Source organism: Pinus tabuliformis, chromosome 2_1, assembly GCF_031772625.1.
Source record: "Pinus tabuliformis cultivar Carrire ecotype Pingquan chromosome 2_1, CPIR1, whole genome shotgun sequence".
Taxonomy (NCBI): Eukaryota; Viridiplantae; Streptophyta; class Pinopsida; order Pinales; family Pinaceae; genus Pinus; species Pinus tabuliformis.
In genome coordinates, this window is record NC_142299.1 from 303,517,308 (window position 1) to 303,539,706 (window position 22,399).

The window sequence follows — 22,399 nt, forward strand, 5'->3', positions numbered from 1 at the left end:
AAACGAATCAATCGATTAGTATGCTCTCTTCCTGCGCTTCGTGCGATTAGGAAGATCAAAAAATCTATTGATTTCATCCGAATAAAAATACTCTTGCTGGAGAACGAATTTGCAAAAAGACAATAAAGAATTTTGTGAATGAGAAAAAGATCATCTTAAAATAATTTAGATAAAATCTAGTTTTTTTTAATTTTAGTTTTAAAAAAAAAAAATTTGAAAACTAACCATTTTTATTAGATATAGGGTCAATTTCATTATTTTATTTATTTATTTAAAAAAAAAACTTGAAAAAAAATAATAAAAATAAAAACAAAAATAAAATAACAATGAAAAATAACCAGTCAAACTAAATTCTTTGCCTTCTGAGATCTTGATCGGTTTGTCTTCATTAATTGAATAACAAAATACCATCTTCTGTCACAAGGTCTTATAAAGATCTGATGAGACCGCCCTGTGATCAAAGAACCAACGTAGACATTCAAAGCCTATTTTTCTACAGGACTTGAAGCCTATTTTTATACAGGCCTGTATGATGACGAAGACACTGTTGTTTTTCCTGTTTCCTTTGCTATATTCCAAGACTGCGTTGGGACACGATGGGGAATGTAGGTCATGGCTTGTTCAGTCCATTCCCACTGATATGCCAGAGCTTTCTCAGGTACCTGGAATCCTGTTCTCTGGCGATGTCTTGCAATGGCTTGCTGGGAACTCTAGTAGCAAATTGGACATAATAGCACAGTATTGGCAGTTACTGGCCCAACCTCAGAATCCCAAGTCTGGTGACTATGGCTACTCCACAGCCGACATGGAAAGATTTAGGGCACCAGTTAGAGAAGCGGTGTTCAAATCGCTAGAGAATGCAGCAGACAGGAATGTTTCAATAAGGATAGTTCAACACTCGGGGGTTTCTCCAGATTATGATCAGGAGTCACCACAGCTTGCTGCTGGAAGATGTAATATCAAAAATGTGACACTATTTTTGAGTGATTGGTGGGGATCTGGCATTGTCCATGCCAAAGTGTGGATCTCAGACAAAAAGGATATCTATATTCATTCGACAAACAATGATTGGAAATATATATTGTGAATTGCCCCACCATAGCAGAGAAGGTGGAGGTTTATTTTGAAAAATTTATCTGTTCACTGCCTCTGTTTTCATACCAAGAGCTAGGTGAGCCTTCGTTTGGGTTGTGTTTTCTTAGTGATCGAGTTGCAGGAAGCCTTTGGATCAATACAGGCTAGGGTTTGAAAAACAATTCGGTGCATTATTCTATGGCCTTGCATTTTGTGGACTGAAAGTAGAATTGCATGGTTTACGGCGGCTCGGCTCGGGTTTCATCAGAAAGCATAATGGCTTTGAGAGAAATTTTGAGTTACCAGGCAGCATCTTCCGGAGTGTCATTGCCTGATTTAAACACTAAAGGTGCATGGTGTCATGAAATGGAAGAGAACAAAATGAACCATTCGCTCAAATGGGAAATGTTGAAAGCCCATCGACAGAACCGCCTGAATCGATATTTGGATCCAGGGCTGTATGGATTCACAGAGGCGGATCTGGACCGGGAGTTTTTTCTCGGCGTGTGGAGGATGTCAGGGTTCTTGTCTGAGAATCGGCCGGTGCAGACTTTACGGTCAATTCTGAATCGATTGGAACAAGCTTACTGTGGCACCATTGGTTATGAATACATGCACATACCAGACCGTGATAAGTGTAATTGGCTGAGGGAAAATATTGAGACAGTAATCCCCAGGGGATACAATGCAGAGCGCAGGCTCGTAATGCTTGATCGGCTCATCTGGAGTTCACAGTTTGAGAATTTCTTGGCTACAAAGTGGACTGCTGCCAAGCGGTTTGGGCTCGAAGGGGCTGAGACCTTGATCCCAGGTATGAAGGAAATGTTTGATCGGTCAGCTGATATGGGGGTGGAGAGCATTGTTATAGGTATGTCTCATAGAGGAAGATTGAATGTTTTGGGCAATGTCGTCAGGAAGCCATTGAGACAGATTTTCAGCGAGTTCAGCGGTGGCACAAAGCCCGCGTCTGATGAATTTGGATCGTACACCGGAACTGGAGATGTGAAATATCATTTGGGGACATCATATGATAGGCCTACCAGAGGTGGAAAAAGGATCCACCTTTCATTAGTTGCTAATCCTAGTCACTTAGAAGCAGTTGATCCTGTTGTGGTTGGCAAAACTAGAGCAAAACAGTATTATTCAAATGACAAAGAGAGGAAGAAAAACTTGGCTATATTGATTCATGGAGATGGAAGTTTTGCTGGTCAAGGAGTGGTCTATGAGACATTGCATTTGAGTGCTCTTCCTAATTACACCACTGGAGGGACTATTCACATGGTGGTCAATAATCAGGTTGCATTCACAACTGATCCCATGTCTAGAAGGTCTTCGCAATACTGTACAGATGTTGCAAAAGCCTTGAATGCTCCAATTTTCCATGTAAATGGTGATGATCTGGAAGCTATGGTGCATGCATGTGAACTTGCTGCCGAGTGGCGTCAGACATTCCAGTCTGATGTTGTTGTGGATATTGTTTGTTACCGCAGGTTTGGACACAATGAGATCGATGAACCATCTTTTACACAACCTAAAATGTATAAGGTGATTCGAAACCATTCAACGGCATTGGATTTGTATGAAAAGCAGCTAATAGAAATGAGGCAGATGTCAAAGGAAGAAATTGATGCTTTGCACAAGAAGGTCAATTCAATTTTGAGATTGTTGAGATTGTAGAAGATAAAAAGGATGATGCTTCCATCAGAAATGAAGAATTGAAGTTGACTAATGAACGGTTTCTTGTTCCAGAAATGATTTTTCATCCTACGGATCTTGGAATGAACCAGGCTGGCTTGACAGAACGCATTGTGCGGGCTATTAACGCCTACCATCCTCATCTTCACCCAGTACATAATCTTGACTCCCATTGGAATCAATGGTGGGAGCTCTTGTGTTGGCTAGGGGCATTCATTAACGGCCACTAAGTCAACAACTTCTTGCTATGTTCGACATCAACACATTTAATCACATAGTAAGATTTGTGCCATCGAGCGTTGAAGACTTGAAGACCCATATTTTGTAGCAGATGAAGCCAATTTCTTTTCATTGTTTTTCAGTTTGTCATCACTTGAGGACAAGTCAATCAATAAGGCTGGGAGGGAAATGTAACTTATATATTTTATATACCTTCCAAGCCTTATAGATTTTCAGCCATATTCAGCAGATTCATCAGATTCATTATCCAACAGCAGAGGATCTAGCAACAGATACAACTTTCAGCCATTCATCATCTAGTAGCAAAGGAATCCAGCAGCCGATATGACAATACAGATCCATATTTCATCCACAACTTGAAGAAGAAGCTTCAGCGCAGAATTGTGGCAGCTAAACATGCATGATTCATCCACCATTTTCCCAACCAAGTAAAGAAGACCATGAACGAAAATTTTTGCAGCCACACGTGCACAACTCTCATCCATTTTGGAAGGGTAAGTTAAGGTATGATATTTTCTAACTTTTAACCATTAAATTCCTTGAAAAGTTAGAATAATAATTTTTGGAAAAACTTCACTTCCTTTTTCCTTGCTTTCCCCATTTCACATAATTGCCCAAATCATCCGTTAAAGGGGAAGGATACATCCACATTCATATAACATCCACATTCATATATCACATTCTCAACCCCACTTAACCCCACTTACCTTCAAAATATATTCAATATTACGTGAGCATACAAATGGCTTTGTCAAAAGTATTTAAAAGTTAATTGGATGCCAACACACTCATGGTTGTTACACAAGAACCAACCATGACGCATTCCAACAAAAATACTCTGCCACTATTACATGAGCATACAAATGGCTTTGACAAATGTATTTGAAAGTTAATTGGATGCCAATACCATCATGGTTGTTACACAAGAACCAACCATGATGCATTCCAACAAAAATACTCTGCAATAAAAATCACATTATCAATATGCAAAGATCATACATTGAATGCAACAAACAAAATATGGTTGAAACACAAGAACCAACCAAGTTGTAGTTCATCAAAATAACGCTTTGCAAAAAAATAAAAATAAAAAATTAAGTAAATGATATCATGCAGAGTTTAAGCCAAAGCTCAAAAAGTAATGTAATAGATTGCATGAGGACATGCAATACCATAGATTGCATGAGGACATGCAATACCTTGAGTTTGGGGGAAATGTTGGGCCTCAAAATAGTCCCTATTTTCACTCCATTATTCACCAATATCTTCACATTTTACCTTCATGTCACCTCCATTCCACCTCCATATCATTCCATTTACCTCATTATTGGGTTATAACTATGCTTTTCCAAAGTTTATTAATTCTTAACATTTTTAAGTGAATTTATGGCTAAACTTTAGAAAATAAGATGCTTATACTTATACCTAACAATTAGAATGAGTTTGTTGACATGTGTAGGCACAAAGGAAGCTTCCAGGGCATCTTTATGTGGCCTTGAATGATCAAATTCGAATTTGATAAGATAAGCCTCATGGAAAAGATCATGGAGAAAATCATGGACCTCATGGAGGAAATCATGGAGGATAGGGTTATGTGTCTAGATGGTTGAGAAATGTATGGAACTAAAGAGAGATTAGTGGATCATCATTATGAGTTTGTTATCTCATCTCATTGTATAAATAGGAGTACCTCCTCCATTCCAAGGAGAGGACTCTTAGAGCATGTATCCAGCTTATGATGGAATAGAATAAAGCTCCATTTTACATACATTTCCATTATGTAGTTTTATTTCCATTATGTAGTTTTTAGATATAAGTTTCCTTAATGTAGTATATGGAATAATTTGTCTTGTTCTTAAGAGAATTGAGCTCACTCTAAAAGGATGAGAGAAACATGTTATTTCATATTAGATCTTATTTCATTTAATTGCTTAGATGTTTGAGGATTTGATTTGTTTATGATTGATGAATGAGTTTTAAATTAGAATCTTATCAGCATATGAGAGAACAACCAAGGGTCTAAGTTAGACTCTCTCTCCATTTGATTTGCATGATAATTGAAATTCATTCTTTTGCTTTTATGTTTCAAGTATCATATGAGGAGATAACCACGAGTCTAAGTTAGGCTCTCTCTCCATTGATTTATATGGTAATTGAAATTCATTCTTTTGTGTTTTTATGTTTCAAGTCATTTCATTTCTTATGCTTATGAATGAATCTTAGTTTAGTTTGGATTAGCACATGAGAGGAAAATCAAGAGACTAAGTTAGTCTTTCTCTCTCTACTTGAATCTGAACAACAATTAAGTTCATTCTCTTGTCTTCATTTCAAGTTTCTAGTTTCATGTAATCACTGATTTCTCTATGATACTGTAGGGAAGGACAACCAGGACCTCCTTAGTTAGGAGCCTCTTCCCTTGCATATTATATTGAATAATAAATCAGTTAGTTAGACATAGAGTTAGTTGCCTACTCCTGCATATATTTTGCTGGCATCATCACAAGCTCACGAGTTTCCCTGGTTGATAATTTAATGCAACAATTTAAGCCCAATAAATTGCCCAACAATCATAAAAAGACCTAATTTGTAACCCCTATGCATGGGAAGGATGATGTAATAATTTCTATTTCAATCATGTATAAACATTTGGTATATCCCCACTTGGTTGGGCAGATGAGTCAAAATTGGAGTATCCCCACTTGGTTGGGAGATTGATGTATGTATAAATAATTGGTGATAGGAAGGTCATACTCACTTAGTTGAGTTATAGATTCATGATATTCTTTTGAAAAATATTTTTGTAGACTCTACGTGTGCTCAGGGGGAGCATGGACGGTTTAGTGCATCTCAACATGTACAAAGGGGGAGCTTAATCAGAGAATTCAACATGTACTCAAGGGGAGCATGGACAACATAATGAATATCAAAGGGGGAGAATATCTTGGTCCATCCTTTTCCCTTGATGTCAAAGGGGGAGAGTGTCTTGGTGTTTTTGTTGCCATCAAGTCCAAAGGGGGAGATTGTTGGCATTATGATATAAGTGTTGTCCTTGATGGCAACTCACATAGATGAAAATTCACAGTGCAACAGGTTAACAACAAAAATTTACAGATCAGAATCCAGAGATTTAAGAAAGAGAATTATACGCTGGTTCATTTTGTCTAAGTAGTGTATACACACTGGTCCAAAGAACAAAAAGAGCGTATAAGTATACACACACTCCCATAGGAGGATAAGAGCGTACATGTCGGAAAACCAAGGTTTTTGATCCGAGTTATTGACCCTAGGTATTTGGTCCAAAGTGGTTTTGGTCCAAGGTATTGAGAAAGGCCTAAAACTATATAAAGAGGAGAAGATCATTAGGCCAGGTGTGCAAGTATTTAATATCTTATGAAGTGTTCTATCAAATATGTAGGTTATGGGCTTTTGATGCTTTGCTTGATCTGAACTAAGGATGCACCTATGTGGTTAATGATGGTTGATGGATCGGGATCATAAGGCCTGAAATGAATTATAATTATGTGGTCTGATCATGGATAGTCTAGATCTAAACACTGACGCATGTTTTATTCTGTAAATGTTATGATCTGGGTATGACTGAAGTCTAGAATAGCTGCAAAGTTATGAGTTAATATTTGTAGATCTTTATGCTGGTTGGCTTTGATAAAAGCACATATACATTCTGGTTCGACACATCAAAGTAGCTTATACATTATGAGATATGATATTTGAAGTTGCATTTGGTTATGGTTGTTGTTGCAGAGTTTTGTGTTCTGCTCTATGTTCTGGTGACTATGTTTTGGTGATAATGTTCTGAATGTTCAGATTGATTGATTGTGATTTGCTTTAGTGATAATGGGTTGTCAGTGATTGATTGATTCAATTGTGGTTGATTCAGAGATTGATGATTGAGTTTCAGTGATTGGTTGATACAGATGTATTTGATGGTTGTATTGCAGTGTTGATTGATTTTGAGATTCAATGTTGTTGATCAGTCCATTATGAAATTTGATGAAACAAGGCCTTCAGATTGTGGTGTTATGTTCTAGGACTATCCAGTCTGAAAATTTATGAAACATGGTCCTTGGAGGAGGAGAAAAGGTTATTGCCTTCTGTAGGCCGGCGCCTACATACTGGTAAACATATTGGCCAGTACAAGAGCCAAGGTGTTGGAGCTCCCTTCCAGTAGCAGTTGGAAAACGAGTGAAGGTTGGAGGCTTCTGTAGGTTGGTGCCTACGTACTAGTAAATGGATCAACTAATACAAGAACCAGGGGGTTGGAGCTCCCTTCCAATAGTAGCAGGAAAACGAGTGAAGGTTGGAGCCTTTTGTAGGTCGGCGCCTATGTAATAGTTAATGGATCAGCTAGTACAAGAGCCAAGGGGTTGTAGCTCCCTTCTAGTAGTAGCTCGAGAATGAGAGAAGGTTGTATCCTTCTACAGGTGGGTGCTTGCATACTGGTATGAGTCTACACCAGTTCAAGATTGTAAACAGGTTTTTCTTATATTAAAAGAAGACAACAGCAGGTGGTTTTTGTCTCGCATTGGGTTTCCACCTTAAATATAATGGTGGAAGTGTCCTTAGACACACAATTTTATTGATCAGAAAACAAATTACATAATAATTTTGCAAGAGTTTACACACACACACCAACTCAATTGCAATCAGGAGAATGAGCTACATATAAGCTTAATTTCCTAACCTATTCTAGTTATAGGCTACTTATTAAATTTACAAGTGTCCATTTACAATAAATTCCATTCTAATCAATTTACTAACTCTGCTCCTAAATTGGAGCCTAAGATACAACATTTCTATTTCTAAGTGCTCCAATATTTAATTAAATATTCTATCCTAACTTTGTGAACTATGAAATTTGTATTTTGGATCATCTAACATTCCCCCCTATGATCCAAACATACATTACAACAGATACCAAGTTCATCTCTGAGCTTAGTAAATTTTATCTTGCTAAGTGGTTTTGTGAAAATATCGGAGACCTGATCTTCTGAAGGAAAATAAAATCGCTTCATGACGTCCTTGGCAATGAGTGATCTAATGTGATGATACTTGGTGTCCGCATGCTTTGTTTTGGAATGAAAAATAGGATTCTTGGCAAACTTTATGGCTGACTGGCTGTCGATGAATAATGATGTAGCTTCTACTTGAGGAATGCCCAAATCCTGCAAAACTCTGCGCAACCAAACAATTTCACATGTTGCTTCCCATGCTGATATGTATTCTGCTTCGGCTGAAGAAGTGGCCACTGTAGCTTGTTTCTTGCAACTCCACGATGCTACAGTTGACCCCATGTTCATTAAATAGCCAGACGTTGATGCTTGATCATCAATACTACCAGCAAAGTCGGCATCTGAAAATCCGCCAAGTACAAAGTTTTTAGTCTTGTTGTAAAGAAGACCAAAATATTTTGTTCCTTGGAGATATCATAGAACCATTTTGGATGCATTCCAGTGGTTGTCTCGTGGTTCCTGCATAAAACGTGAAAGAATACTAATTGCATAAGATAGATCTGGTCAAGTCATTGTCATATAAATCAAGATGCCAATCAATTGTCTATAAGTAGTGCTGTCCACCTTCCCCCCCCCCCCCCCTTCAAATTTTGAAAGTTTCAAGTTTTGTTCCATGGGGGTAAGAATAGGCTTGCAATCCTCCATTCCGAAGCACTAAAGAACTTCTGCTGCATACTTACTTTGAGAAATGAAAATATGATGTGGACATTGGAATACTTTAACTCCAAGATAGTAGTGAAGTAGTCCCAAGTCTGTCAACTTAAAACCTGCATGTAACTCCTTTTTCACCTATACAATATGATCATCATTGTTTCCAGTAATGATCAAATCATCTACATACATAACAAGAATCACTAGATTTTGACCATGTTGATGTATAGACAAAGTATCATCAAATTCACTTCGTTGAAAGCAAACTTTCCGAAGGTATTCATCCATTTTGTTATACCAAACTCGTGGAGCTTGTTTTAACCCATATAAAGCCTTAATCAGTTTACAAACTTTATGTTCTTGCCCTTCAATTCCAAAACTTGGTAGTTGTGTCATATATACATCTTCCTGTAAATCTCCATTGAGGAAAGCACTCTTCACATCCATCTGATGAACTTTCCATCCTTTTCGTGCTTCTAATGGTGTTACATTTTGTTGTAGGAGCAAAAGTCTCTTCATAATCAATGCCTTCCTGCTGCGCAAAACCTTCAGCCACAAGTCTAGATTTGTACTTATCAATTTCTCCATTTTGGTTGTACTTAATTTTGTAAACCCATTTGCACCCGATGGGTTTAACATTTTGATGACAATCAACAAGTTTCCAAGTGTTGTTGTCTTGAACTGCCTTATATTCTTCAACCATAGCTTGTTGCCATTCTTTGTATTTTACTACCTCTTTGTACGTGGATGGTTCGGTAAAATCATTTGTGATTAAGGCAACATTCCCTTCATTCGTGGTGGAGCCCCTTGTTCTTGTTTTATTTTTCTCATTGGGTGTTACATCTTTCAAAAGTTGAACAACCCATTTTGGCAATTGATGTTCACTTGTTTGAGATTCTGAAAAATTGCCATCATTATAAAGAGGATTAATGTAAACAGAGGTACATTTATCAACTACAGATTGTGGGGGTGAAGAATCATTGTCAGAAGACTACTACTACTAGGAGATTCTGATGAACTGCCAGAAGACCCAGACTGTGTTGGTGAAGTAGATGCACTGGATGAATCATCTTCAGAGGAAGGAAAATCAAGTTCATACCAATTTTGTGAATTTGGTTGACTTGGATAGTTTCCTTTCCTTTTATCTCCTTTTGTTTCCAATTTTTGAAGAAGATGTTCTATTTCTTTAGCACTATTACTCTCAAATTCATCAAAAATTAAATCTTTGCTAACAATAAATTTCACATTTGACAGAAGCCTGTACGCTTTCTTCTCATCTGAATATCCAATAATTGTGCATTTTAAACTTTGTGAGTCAAGCTTAGTTCATTTTTCTTTTGGAACTAAGGCATAACACACGGAACCAAAAACTCTAAGGTGTTTAACTTTAGGTGTGAAACCAAACCATGCTTCATAAGGTGTGATGCCATCCAAAGAAGCAGTGGGAGACTTGTTCCTTAAATAAACAGCTGTATGGATTGCTTTTTACCAATAAATAGGACTTAACTTTTTAAAAGTTAACATAGATCTCGCCATTCCTAACAAAGTGCGATTCATTCTTTCTACTACTCCATTTTTCTGTGGAGTATAGACATTTGTAATATGTCGTTTGATCCCATTTTCTCTGCAATAACTTTGAAATACATTTGAAGTGAATTCTCCTCTTTTGTCAGTTCTAAGAGTGCCAATATTTTCCTTGACTTCATTTTCAACAAGCTGACGAAAAAATTTAAACTTTTCAAATGCCTCTGACTTATGCTTCAAGAAGTAAACCCATGTCATTCTACTAAAATCATCAATAAAGAGTAAGAAATATTTGCAACCTCCTAGAGAAGCTTGCAAGGTTCCACATGTTAGAGTCGGTCTAGTAGCCCTCCACCAGAGATCAAAGCTCTTTGCATTTCATAGTTAGGTGTCTCATCAGTGTGATCATGTTGCATTCCGTTAGGCATGCCATAATCTCGGTGGAAGGAGTTTATGTCGTTATTCCCCTCTTGTTTGGCACTACTGGTTCAGGTTTGTTCAAATAAATAAAGTCCTCAAAAGGGTTATTCATTTTGCTTTAAGTTTTAAGGTCTTAGGTCTAGGGTTGAGTCTAATTTTTTCTTGAGAGGTCATCAAGGACCAGCAGGCCAGAGGGATGTCCTTCATTAAACATTTCTTATCATTGTACAGCTGAAGTTTTGCCTTGTTCTCAAAAACTCTGTTTTTGAAAACAAGGTCATTATCTCATTTTTGTAAAAATTCTCAAAATTTCAAATTCTTCGAATGTCGAAGTGAAGCCTTGGTCTCCTTTGCCAAAGCATCCCAGAAGCTATCCCTGCAAAAATTTTCAGAAGAAATCATCATTTCAACCAATTTTTCAAAGAAATGAAATTAAAGGTCAGAGCCAATTAAAGCAAAAAGTGTCAACATTCAAAACATTACAAAGTGGGTTTTGGGCAAGTAAAAATTAAAAGGAAGCCTATAAAAGCATGCCATTCCTCATTGGTAACTCATTTGCCTCTCAACACTTCAAGAGAATACTTGTCAAGTCAATTTCAAGGTTCATTGGGCGAATTGAGTAGTTGCAGTAGCACGCTACGCATCAGAGGAGGCGTGCTATGCATCAGCGCGCATTTTCCAGTTCAATTTAACTCAGGCGCTACGCGTTGGAGGCGCGCTACGCATCAGGTTGGGCGTGCTACGCGTTGGAGGCGTGCTACGCATCAGGCTGGGCGCGCTACGCATTGGGTTTCTTGCTCAGGAAATCGCCAGCAAGCCATCAAAACTGCTTCTCTCTCCAAATCTTTTCAGGTAGGCCTCTAATCCATGGTGGTTTTGGTTTGGCTAAGATGAATGAGCAATGAACATGCAAAAATTCCATGCTAGTATGGTGTAAAACCCTACCTTGCTGTATCAAATTTAAAAATGTAAATGTGCTAGGGTTTCATTAAAATTTGCTGCCCAAGGTTACCCATTTTCCATTCCTCTTTCCCCATATTTTCCTCACCATTTTCCTTGACATTTTTCCATGCAAATCATATAATTTCCCTACTAAAAATCATTAAAATCCCTAAACCCTACTAATTCCTAAAATCCTATGTAAATTTCCTAAACCCCACTTCCCATTACAATCCCACAAATTATGATTCAGTATATGTTCCATGTTCCTTTCCTAAAATTTCCTTTCACATTTGTTTTCCATAATCCCCTCAATTTTCCCTTTTCCCTAACATTTCTCATGTGTGTTTGTCCCCTTGGTAACAACATTTAAGCAAGTCAAAACAATAGTTCATTGGGTGCACAGTCAGCATTATTTTTCAGTCACTTGCCTCCAAAACCATGTCAGAAACCGAAACAGATTATGAGCAAAGTGATGACCGTGAATCAACACCAGAGGTAGAGGTGCCAAGGAGGCATCACAGGGGTGGTAAAGGTGGTCAGCATGTCAGGGAGGAACCCACCTCTTTGGCTTATCTACAAGCTTGTCCACTTGCAGTGTCATGTTTCCGATATCTATCATGCTATGAATATTGTGAGAGAATCTCCCAAATTCAACACCACAAGGAATTGGCCCGCTTGTTTGTCCTACATTTGCACAATGGGCATGTGAATCTTGCAGGAGTGGACTTCACATTGTCACCCGAGATTGTTGCTCAAGTAACAGGGATACCCAATATTGGAGAAGTGTGGAAGAAGCGCCAACAGTTGGATAGATTTCATTATGATCCATATATCAAACCTGTATATATGAGGCACCTAACTGGTGTTTTTCCCTTCAGATTCTTAAGAGACGAGTATGCACCTTTGATGAGGATCATCATTCGCTATTTCACTTGTGAGGGCAGATTTTCGCGTTTGTATTCGTACCATATCCATTTGTTGATGCATTTCACACGGGTACGAATGATGAACATTCCATTCTTCATGTGCCGAAATATAGAGAGAATGGTGCCCTTGGTGCAAAGAAAGAGCCCAACACAGCAACACAAGAGCATTTATCATTATGCACTGATCAAGATTGTGGTCATGCATCAGGTGGCACAACAGGGTATTCCATGGGAGGATTTCATTTCTCGTGACTTGTTCACAGTGCCACAACCACCTCCTGAGGTTGTCCGTGATGAGGGAGGGCCTTCGCATCAGTTTGATATTCCAGAGCCCGAGCATGTCAGCTCCCCTCCATTTGTCACATATTAGAGAGGCCACAAGGCCTTATTTGCATCTGCACGACGAGTATTATCTCCACATCAGGTGGAAGGGGTCTCGCCTTCTTCATCAGCACAGCGAGTGTTATCTCCACATCAGGTGGAAGGGGCTTCACTTTCGACAACAGCATAGGTACCAGAGAGAGGCAGGCAGGCCAAGATTGATGAGGGGCCATCAGGTGTTCCAGGCATAGATGTTGTTGACCTTGATATCATTTCTCCTAGCCTAGAGTCAAAGTAGATCATCCAACAGCTAAGGGCTGAAAATGACTTGTTGCAGCAAATATTGGAGATGGAAAATTGGACAATTACTTATTTAGAGCAGCGCAACAAGCAATTAGAGGATGAACACTCTCTTGATGAGTTGCGGAGGATCCGAGAAGACCGGAACTTGGCTCGCAAGAGACCCGGTGATTTGACACCTAAGGAGCAAAGCTCTATGCTCATTTAGGTGAACACACATCTAGAGAGGTTGATAGCAAAGGAAAACAGGGACAAAGACATGCTCTGACACATGAAGAACCACTATTGGGTTCGAATACATGTATGCAAAGCAAAAATGAAGATACTTAAAGCACGTTTGGCCAAGGCACTAAAACGGAGGAAAAGGCCCGATCCCCTTCATATTTTGGCTGAAGCTACCTTGAAGGAGCATGGTGCTCAATGATGCACTTCCAGCTCAAATTTCAGGAAATTTTGAGCAATTTTGGTCAATTTTGACTTTTTTGTGCCACACACAGGTTTTTGCTCTCAACACGTAGCGCGCCGCGCGCTACCCTGAAGATGGGCAAGTCCATTCCTCAAAAACTCAGAATTTTTGGATTTTTCATGACAAATTACACTTTCTCAGCAATTTCCAAGACATTTCATCAGGTTTTGAGCCCTCAGAAGGTCAAAAAACATGCAAAAAATGACTTTCTGCCACTTTTTGGACACACAGGGAGCAGTCTTGGGAGATTGCGATTTTGGAGGGTCAAATGACCACGAAATTGAGCAATTCCACTTGGGCTGGAAAGTAGACATCCATACATTTCCAACAAGCCTACGTTTGCCTCATTTGGATGCCGGGAAGTGCCTCAAACGTTGGCTCAAAGGCGCACTACGCGTTGAGGATTGGGGCGCTACGCATCAGGGAAATTTGCCAGATTTTCACCTACTGCTCAGCAAAACACAGATTTGACTAGTTTTGAATTTTTGGAGTGATTTTTCATCCTCATTGATGTAATTGAGGTAATTTTATGATGTCATGGCACTTATTTATCTCTTCTAGAAGATTCATTCATAAAAAGTAAAAAATTTAATGAATGAATTGGTTTCCTAGCTTATAGAGGCAAGTGGTTTGACTGCCTAGATTTTAGTGCTCAGTTTAGAATTGGTTGAAACAGCTCCTAGAAGGATGATCTCGACCCCTAGAGGCAAGGGGAGGTGTTAGATTGCCTATATTATGTATTTTCTTAGTCATTTTCATGGTTGGACTCTTGAGGGAGAAGCTTCTATTGTATTACATTTTGTATCTCTGCAATTTTGGCAAAGGAAAGACCAGGGTTTTGCAACACTATTTGGGATTCCTGTGGTTATTTGTGTTGATGGTGTGCTTCTCTCATGTACTTGTAAGATTTGTTATGTGTATCAATTTCCTATTTCTCTTTTCTGCACATTAAGTAAATGAAGTGTTAAGGTAGAATTCATAATTTATATGCTCTGCCTTTAAGTTTGCTTAATATCTATGTTTTCCTCTGTCTAAAGAGAACTCTCAATGGTTTCTTGCTCTCTTTAGCTCCTCACTGGTCATTCCTATCCATTCACTTAAATCAAAGGCATCAAGACAATCTCCTACCTTGCCCCAAAAAGACCTCTGCAAAAGCTGTGTCCCATCCCCACACCCAAAATTGCTCTCCCCCTGTTTTCCACCAAAACCCTAAAAATCTGAAATCAAACCTTCTCAATCAGTTTACTAGCCTAAAATTAGTGTTCTTTATTGGTCATCTCCGCCCTTTGAAGACCTTTTGCCGAGATAGACCCGGAGAGAGCCCTCTCCTGCCCCATAGGGCTAGCTATGAGGCTAAGTGGTTTGATGTTGCCTTGGATTTTGTCTTTTTCAGCCTGAGGCCAAATTCAAGCGCTAACATATTGGCGACCATACTGGGGAGAACAAACTTGTCTGTGGATTGATGTGTTTGTTTCATAAGTCTTAGACGGAGCCTGAAGTTATGCCAGGTAGCCTTCGAAACGATTTTGCTTTGCATAAGCGGAAGTAGATAAACGTTGCTTCAGTAAATCTTCGTGAGCTTGTGAATACGGCCACTTCGATTGCATTTTACCCCAGTTCATTTGTAAAATCTGAACTTTTGGATGATTAGTTAAGAGTTTTCACAGGCCGATTGTTATTTGTTCCTCGATATCCAAACTGGCTTCAGATTCTAATCACATATTCAAATCTCATTCATGTCCAGCTGTTTTTGAGTATCTTGAAGACATCGATTTTGACGAGAGTTTTGAGTTGTCCTTGTTTAAAACCAAATCTGAAAGTGCACTTGATTCTCTAGTTCCCAACCCTGATTTTGCTGTTTCTCTTGAAATCGAGAGACATAATAAATTGGTTGAAAATTTCATCCTAAGACATCTTCAGACAGATATTCAAGTCACTAATCTTGCTGATTTCCTAGAAACTATATCTAGCAATATTGGATATACTATCACGGCTTTAGCTCCGCATGAACAGACCAATCCTCCTTTTATTTCTATATCCCCTATAGTCACACATCCTGAATCAACAGTCAATTCTCCTTCCTCATCACATACCGCTTCTCCTCTGCCTACACCTCCCTATACCCCTCATACTATAGCTACACCTACTCCACCTGCTACTCCTAGACCCAATCTACCTAAAGAAATGGCTGCCCGGTTTGCCCCACTTGCTCTTCCTCAAAATCTGCATGATATGCCAACTGATTATCAGAGTAAAATTTCCATGTTTGATGGCACTCCTCAGGGTGTTTCTTCTCAGCAGCATATAGACAAGATGACAACTTTCTTTGATCTATATGAGATAGATGAAGAGGATGTAACTATGTGTTTGTTTGTACAAACATTTGATGGAGAAGTAAGAAAATGGTTCAGAGGTTTGACAGCTAGAAGCATACCCACATTGGAAGAACTTCAGAAGTAGTTTCTAGATCGATGGGAAATCATAAAGGATCCACTTCAGATCAATGCTGAGTACAACAATCTCAAACGTAATCATGGTGAGTCGATCCAAGATTACATTATCAGATTTAACACAGTTTACAATGCTATTCCAGATGATTTAAGGCCATCTAGAAAATCAGCACTTCTCAAATTCCCGGATGGCTTTGATCCGGAGATGGCTTATTCATTGTGAGATAGAGATCCGCCTACCTTGGAGGATATGCAGAAAATCGCTGTTAGTGTTGAAACGAATTTGAATGATAAGAGAGCAAGGATGAAAGCCGAAAAGCGAGTGACAATCAAAGAAGAAGCTTCTACATCAGATCAGCTCCTTCGCAAGGTAGCTATGTTGCTTGAAAATACTCATCTCAGCAAGCCGGAACCGCAGATCTGTAATCCTAATTTTCGAGGTCCACAGCAGCCACAATACAGAATCAAGCAGCGTGAAACTAGGGCACAAGAAACAGCAGTTCAGCAACAAATAAAACCTCCGCTTCAGCAGAATTTTGTTAGTCAAGAATCCGAGGATGAAGGTGATACTATAGGAGAGGAAAATCACTTTTTTACTCCTGATGATCTGCCTACCTATATTACAGAAGAAGAAGAATTTGTGCGAAATTCCATCATACATCAAGATGAGAATTATATCCTATCGAATGAGGCAGCACTTGAGGAAGAATCGGAGGAGTACCAAAGAGGATATCTCAATGCTTTGTCCGCTCAGCAGAGACAATTAAGAAACCGAGCTGTTCCCATAAATCCCATTCAGAAAAAGAAAGATACTTCAGCAAAAAATGATTCCCCACAGACAAAAGGAAAAGATATAATTGATCCCCCAGCAAGTCAATCATCTTCAGCGGATAAGGTAAATCAGCCACCAAGCATAATGAAGGATAAAATCGAAAGAAGAGAAGTTCCGGCCAAAGAAGGTGAAAAAGTTTCAGCATTTAGTTTGGAGAATGAAATTTCAAAGCTGAAAGTGTCCATTCCTTTGACAGAAATCATGAAGAACAGTAGTTACCGAGGCCAAATCTCCAAAATGCTGAATTTTGATCCAATGTTTGACACGGTAAATGTAGAAGATGATCAGTCGGAATTAATTTTTGGGCCTGCTTTGAATGGTGAGTCTCCTGAAAATGATGTTCCTCCCTTCTATATCTGTTTGAGGTTGCATGAGTATATTTTACATAATGCTATGTTTGACTCGGGTGCTTCGCACAATTTGATGTCGAAAGCAATCATGGAAAGGCTGGGATTGGACATCACGAGAAAATATCATGATTTGTATTCATTTGATTCCAGCCGGGTAAAGTGCATCGGATTGATCAAGGACTTGGTGGTAAGCCTAGATCAAATTCCAACTAAGAATGTCTTGATGGATGTGGTTGTGGCGGAGATTCCTCCGCGGTTTGGTATGTTGCTTTCAAGATCTTGGGGAGCTAAGTTGAAAGGTACACTTCAGCTAGATTTTTCCTATGCTACAATTCCAGTCTTCGGTCAAATGAGAAAGTTATATCGGGAGCAAAAGATGAAATACATGATAACTAGCAAAGAAAAACCAATAAATCATCCTGTAAATTATGTACATACAGATTTGGAATCGTTTGTTTTGTTTGCTGATAATTTTAATGAGGTAGATAGTCAGTTAGTTCAAGCAGAAGATATACCAGAGATTACCAAAAATTTTCGAGAAGTTTTGCAAAAGGAAAGAGAAGAAACGCCAGCTGCCATGGAGCGAAAAGCTGAAGCTAATGGGCAGCAAGCAAAAAAAACAGAGGCAACACATTTTCAGCATTTGGAGGAAGATGAAGATGGTCTTTGGACAATGGATTTCAATGGCGCTGTGGGCAGTGATGGTGCTGGTATTGGTGTGTGGATTCGAAGTCCCTTTTCTGCCCAAGACAAAGTTCCAAGCAAGGTGAGAGTATGTTCTTATAAACTAGCATTCGATTGTTCAAATAATGAGGCGGAATATGAGGCTCTCATTGCTGGCCTTAAAATTCTTCGAAAGCTGAAAGCAAAGAAGATTGCAGTCTATGGCGACTCCGAGTTGGTGATAAAGCAAGTTAAAGGTGAATTTCAGGCCAAGCATCCTCGTATGAGAGCATATCGGAATGCTGTCCTAGATATTTTGAAACTGTTTTCTGAACATACTTTGACATGTGTGCCCCGCATACAAAATGGTGTTGTTGATGCATTGGCTAAGGCAGCAAGTAACTTAAAAATTCCCATGAATTCCAGCAACAAATTTGAGATTTATGTGAAGCACCGTCCTACAGTTCCGGATAGTCAAAGATGTTGGCAAGTCTTCCAGGATGATGAAGAAATTAAAGATTTTCTGCAAGTTGAAGGTGAGTTTAAAGACATCTCCATAGATACAGAACCTGATGAAGTGAATCAAATGGATGTGCTGCAACTTAAGGATAATTTTATTCCTAAAGGATTGATTCCTTTGGAAGAGCTGTTTGATCAAGATGATGTGGCCCGCAAGCCAACATTGAGACCAACCGAGGAAGGTGTTGAGGAGGTAAATATTGGAGCAGCTGAGAATCCTAAGATGGTAAAATTATCTAAGTCATTGTCACCAAAGGTAAAGAAGCAGTATGTCAGATTGTTGTCTTCGTTTTCTAATGTCTTTGCATGGGATTATTCAGATCTGAAAACGTATGATACTAATATCATTCAGCATACTATTCCTATAAAGCCAAATCAAAAGCCTTTCCGCCAAAAGTTGAGGAGAATCAATCCTAAATTGCTGCCATTGATAGAAAAAGAAGTGAATAGGTTGTACAAGTCTGGAATCATAGTACCTATCCGATTTTCCGATTGGATATCAAATTTGGTGCCCGTAAGAAAGAAGACCGGTGAGATCCGTTTATGCATTGACTTTAGAAATTTGAATAAGGTATCTTTAAAGGACAATTATCCGATGCCCAAAATGGATCACATATTGCAGCGAGTAGTTGGAGCATCAAGGATGTCACTACTTGATGGCTATTCCAGGTACAATCAGATTTTAGTGCATGAAGATGATCGTGATAAAACCACATTCACTACTCCATGGGGTACATTTCATTATGCAAAAATGCCATTTGGTTTGAAAAATGCAGGTGCCACTTTTCAACGTGCAATGGACATGGCCTTTGCCAATGAGAAAGATATCTTTTTAGTTGTTTACCTTGATGATTTGACTGTATTTTCAAAATCGGATGAAGAACATTTATATCACTTGCAAATTATTTTTCAAAAGTGCAGAAAATATGGTATTTCGCTGAATCTAAAGAAAAGTCTTTTTCACCATGAGTGAAGGCAAGCTCTTGGGTCACATCATTTCCAAAGATGGCATCTGTATAGATCCTGCATGTGTTGAAGCTATTCAGCAACTTGAGCAGCCCTGGAACAAAAAAGAAATACAGTCCTTTAATGGTAAGCTGAATTTTCTGTGTCGCTTCATTTCGAATCTTGCCGAGCATCTTAGAGAAATCATAAACATGCTGAAAAAGGATAGCCAGCTAAAGTGGACTGAAGAGGCGGTAAAATATTTCAATTTGGTAAAGTTGGTTTTATCTTCAGCCCCTACTCTAATCAGTCCGGATTACACACAAGATTTTATTTTGTTTTCATTTGCCTCTGAGCATACATTGGCAGCTGTACTAATGCAAAAGAGAGATGTAGTTGAGAAGCCTATTGCTTTTTTCAGCCGTATTATCAGAGATGGAGCATTAAAGTATAACATCATTCAAAAACAAGCACTTGCACTTGTGAAGGCCCTGAAGGATTTCCGTATGTATGTACTGCATTCCCACATTATAGCTTATGTTCCTAACGCGGCAGTAAAGGATGTGTTGGTACAGACAGAACCGGAAGGAAGGCAGGGGAAGTGGACTGCTGCATTATTAGAGTATGATCTGGAGATTAAACCCACTAAGTTGATCAAAGGGCAAGGTCTTGCCAAGTTGATGGCTGAAACAAATCTACATGTCCTAGACATCAATCTGATAGCTGCCATGTCCGATGAAGATGAGGAAAATTCAGCACAAAAGGTATCTGACATCTTTATTTCTTCTCCTTGGTATGCTGATATTGTATATGTACTTCAAAATTTGTCTTCACCTCCCGGGATGCCTCGAAATAAAAGTAGGACATTGAAGTTGAAAGCAGCCAAGTTTTGCATCCTTAAATTTGCACTATATTGGAAAGACCCCGGTGGAATATTGCTGAATTGTTTGGTTGAGGAGGAAACCAAAACAGTGGTGGAAGATTTTCATAAAGGTGACTGTGGGGGTCATTTGTTTTGGAAGACTACAACAAATAAGATCCTAAGAGCAGGTTTTTATTGGCCTTCATTGTTTTCAGATGTATATAAAGCTGTTAAGAGTTTTCATGAGTGCCAAATATTTCAAGGAAAACAGAAATTGCAGCCATTGCCTCTCAAAACAATTGAAGTCAGCGCACCATTTCAGCAGTGGGGCTTGGATTTTATCAGTGAGATTCATCCGGCATCATCAGGATAGCATAGATGGATATTGGCAGCCACAGATTACTTCACAAAATGGATTGAAGCCATTCCCACTCGGCAGGCCACAGATGCGGTAATTATTTCTTTCCTTGAAAATAATATACTGTCACGTTTTGGCTGTCCAAGTAAGTTAATTACAGATAATGCAGCAGCATTTAAATCAAAGAGAATGGTTTATTTTTGCTACAAGTATAATATCATCTTGGGGCATTCTACTGCCTACCATCTGCAAGGAAATGGGCTGGCAGAATCTTCAAATAAGTCCTTGGTAAATATCATTAAAAAGTTGCTAGAAATCAATAAGAAGAGCTGGCATAAAAAGTTAGTGAATGCACTATGGGCTGATAGGGTAAGTCATAAAAAGTCAATTGGCATGTCTCCTTTTGATCTGGTCTACGGGGTAGATGCAGTGTTTCCTACTTCGCTTGCTATTCCGATGGTCAAGTTGCTTCAAGAAATTGATAGTGAGGAAGATCCCATGCAGAGGCAGATTAATCAAATGATTCATTTACAGTAGACACGGGAGGAGGTTCTTCACAATACTCTCAAGTTGCAAGAGCGCATAAAAAAGATTTATGACAGGAAAGCAAAATTAGATTACTTTCAAATAGATGATGTGGTTTTGAAGTGGGATGCTTGGAATGAAGACAAAGGGAAGCACGAAAAATTTGATAATTTATGGAAGGGTCCCTATAAGATCGCAACATATCGTGGCCAAAATGCTTTTCTTCTCAACGAAATGAACGGAGATGATTATCCCGGAGGGTCGATCAATGGTCGACTGCTGAAGAGGTACCATGTCTGAGAATTTTTGTTCTTCTCACTATCATTGTATATACCATTTTACTTCTGTTTTATCTCATGTGTGTGCTGATCTTTCATCCTCAGTCTGGGGCCCGTGGTGAAGGCTATAATTCTGAAGATGAAGATTAGTTGGTGTGAGGTTTGTCATGTTGTTTTTAACAGTCCATGTTCTGTCTAAAGTTGAGTTAGTTTGGGTCAAAGTTGTGTCCAATTTGTAGTCAGATGTCCAGTCAATAAAGCTGTCCAAGCTTAGGTCAAATATGTAAATAATGACTCCATTGCCCAATGGTTGAAAGCACTGGTCTGCTCTCCCAGAGGTCTGCGGTTCTTGGCACCTCCAAGGAGCTACCATCCCCATTGGAGCCAATGTTAGAGTCGGTCTAGTAGCCCTCCACCAGAGATCAAAGCTCTTTGCATTTCATAGTTAGGTGTCTCATCAGTGTGATCATGTTGCATTCCGTTAGGCATGCCATAATCTTGGTGGAAGGAGTTTATGTCGTTATTCCCCTCTTGTTTGGCACTGCTGGTTCAGGTTTGTTCAAATAAATAAAGTCCTCAAAAGGGTCATTCATTTTGCTTTAAGTTTTAAGGTCTTAGGTCTAGGGTTGAGTCTAATTTTGTCTTGAGAGGTCATCAAGGACCAGCAGGCCAGAGGGATGTCCTTCATTAAACATTTCTTATCATTGTACAGCTAAAGTTTTGCCTTGTTCTCAAAAACTCTGTTTTTGAAAACAAGGTCATTATCTCATTTTAATAAAAATTCTCAAAATTTTAAATTCTTCGAATGTCGAAGTGCAGCCTTGGTCTCCTTTGCCAAAGCATCCCAGAAGCTATCCCTGCAAAAATTTTAAGAAGAAATCATCATTTCAACCAATTTTTCAAAGAAATGAAATTAAAGGTCAGAGCCAATTAAAGCAAAAAGTGTCAACATTCAAAACATTACAAAGTGGGTTTTGGGCAAGTAAAAATTAAAAGGAAGCCTATAAAAGCATGCCATTCCTCATTGG

At 38.9% G+C, this 22,399-nt stretch overlaps 1 protein-coding gene and 1 pseudogene across 1 annotated transcript; both read left to right on the top strand.

The window, feature by feature from the left end:
• The first annotated feature begins 529 nt into the window (after positions 1–529).
• Positions 530–1,087, top strand: LOC149200016 (uncharacterized). The gene has a single exon (XM_089400810.1). The coding sequence runs from the start codon at positions 530–532 to the stop codon at positions 1,085–1,087; it is 558 nt and encodes a 185-aa protein (XP_089256936.1).
• A 221-nt stretch (positions 1,088–1,308) lies between these two features.
• LOC149200017 (uncharacterized) lies at positions 1,309–2,751 on the top strand (annotated as a pseudogene).
• Positions 2,752–22,399: the final 19,648 nt, after the last annotated feature.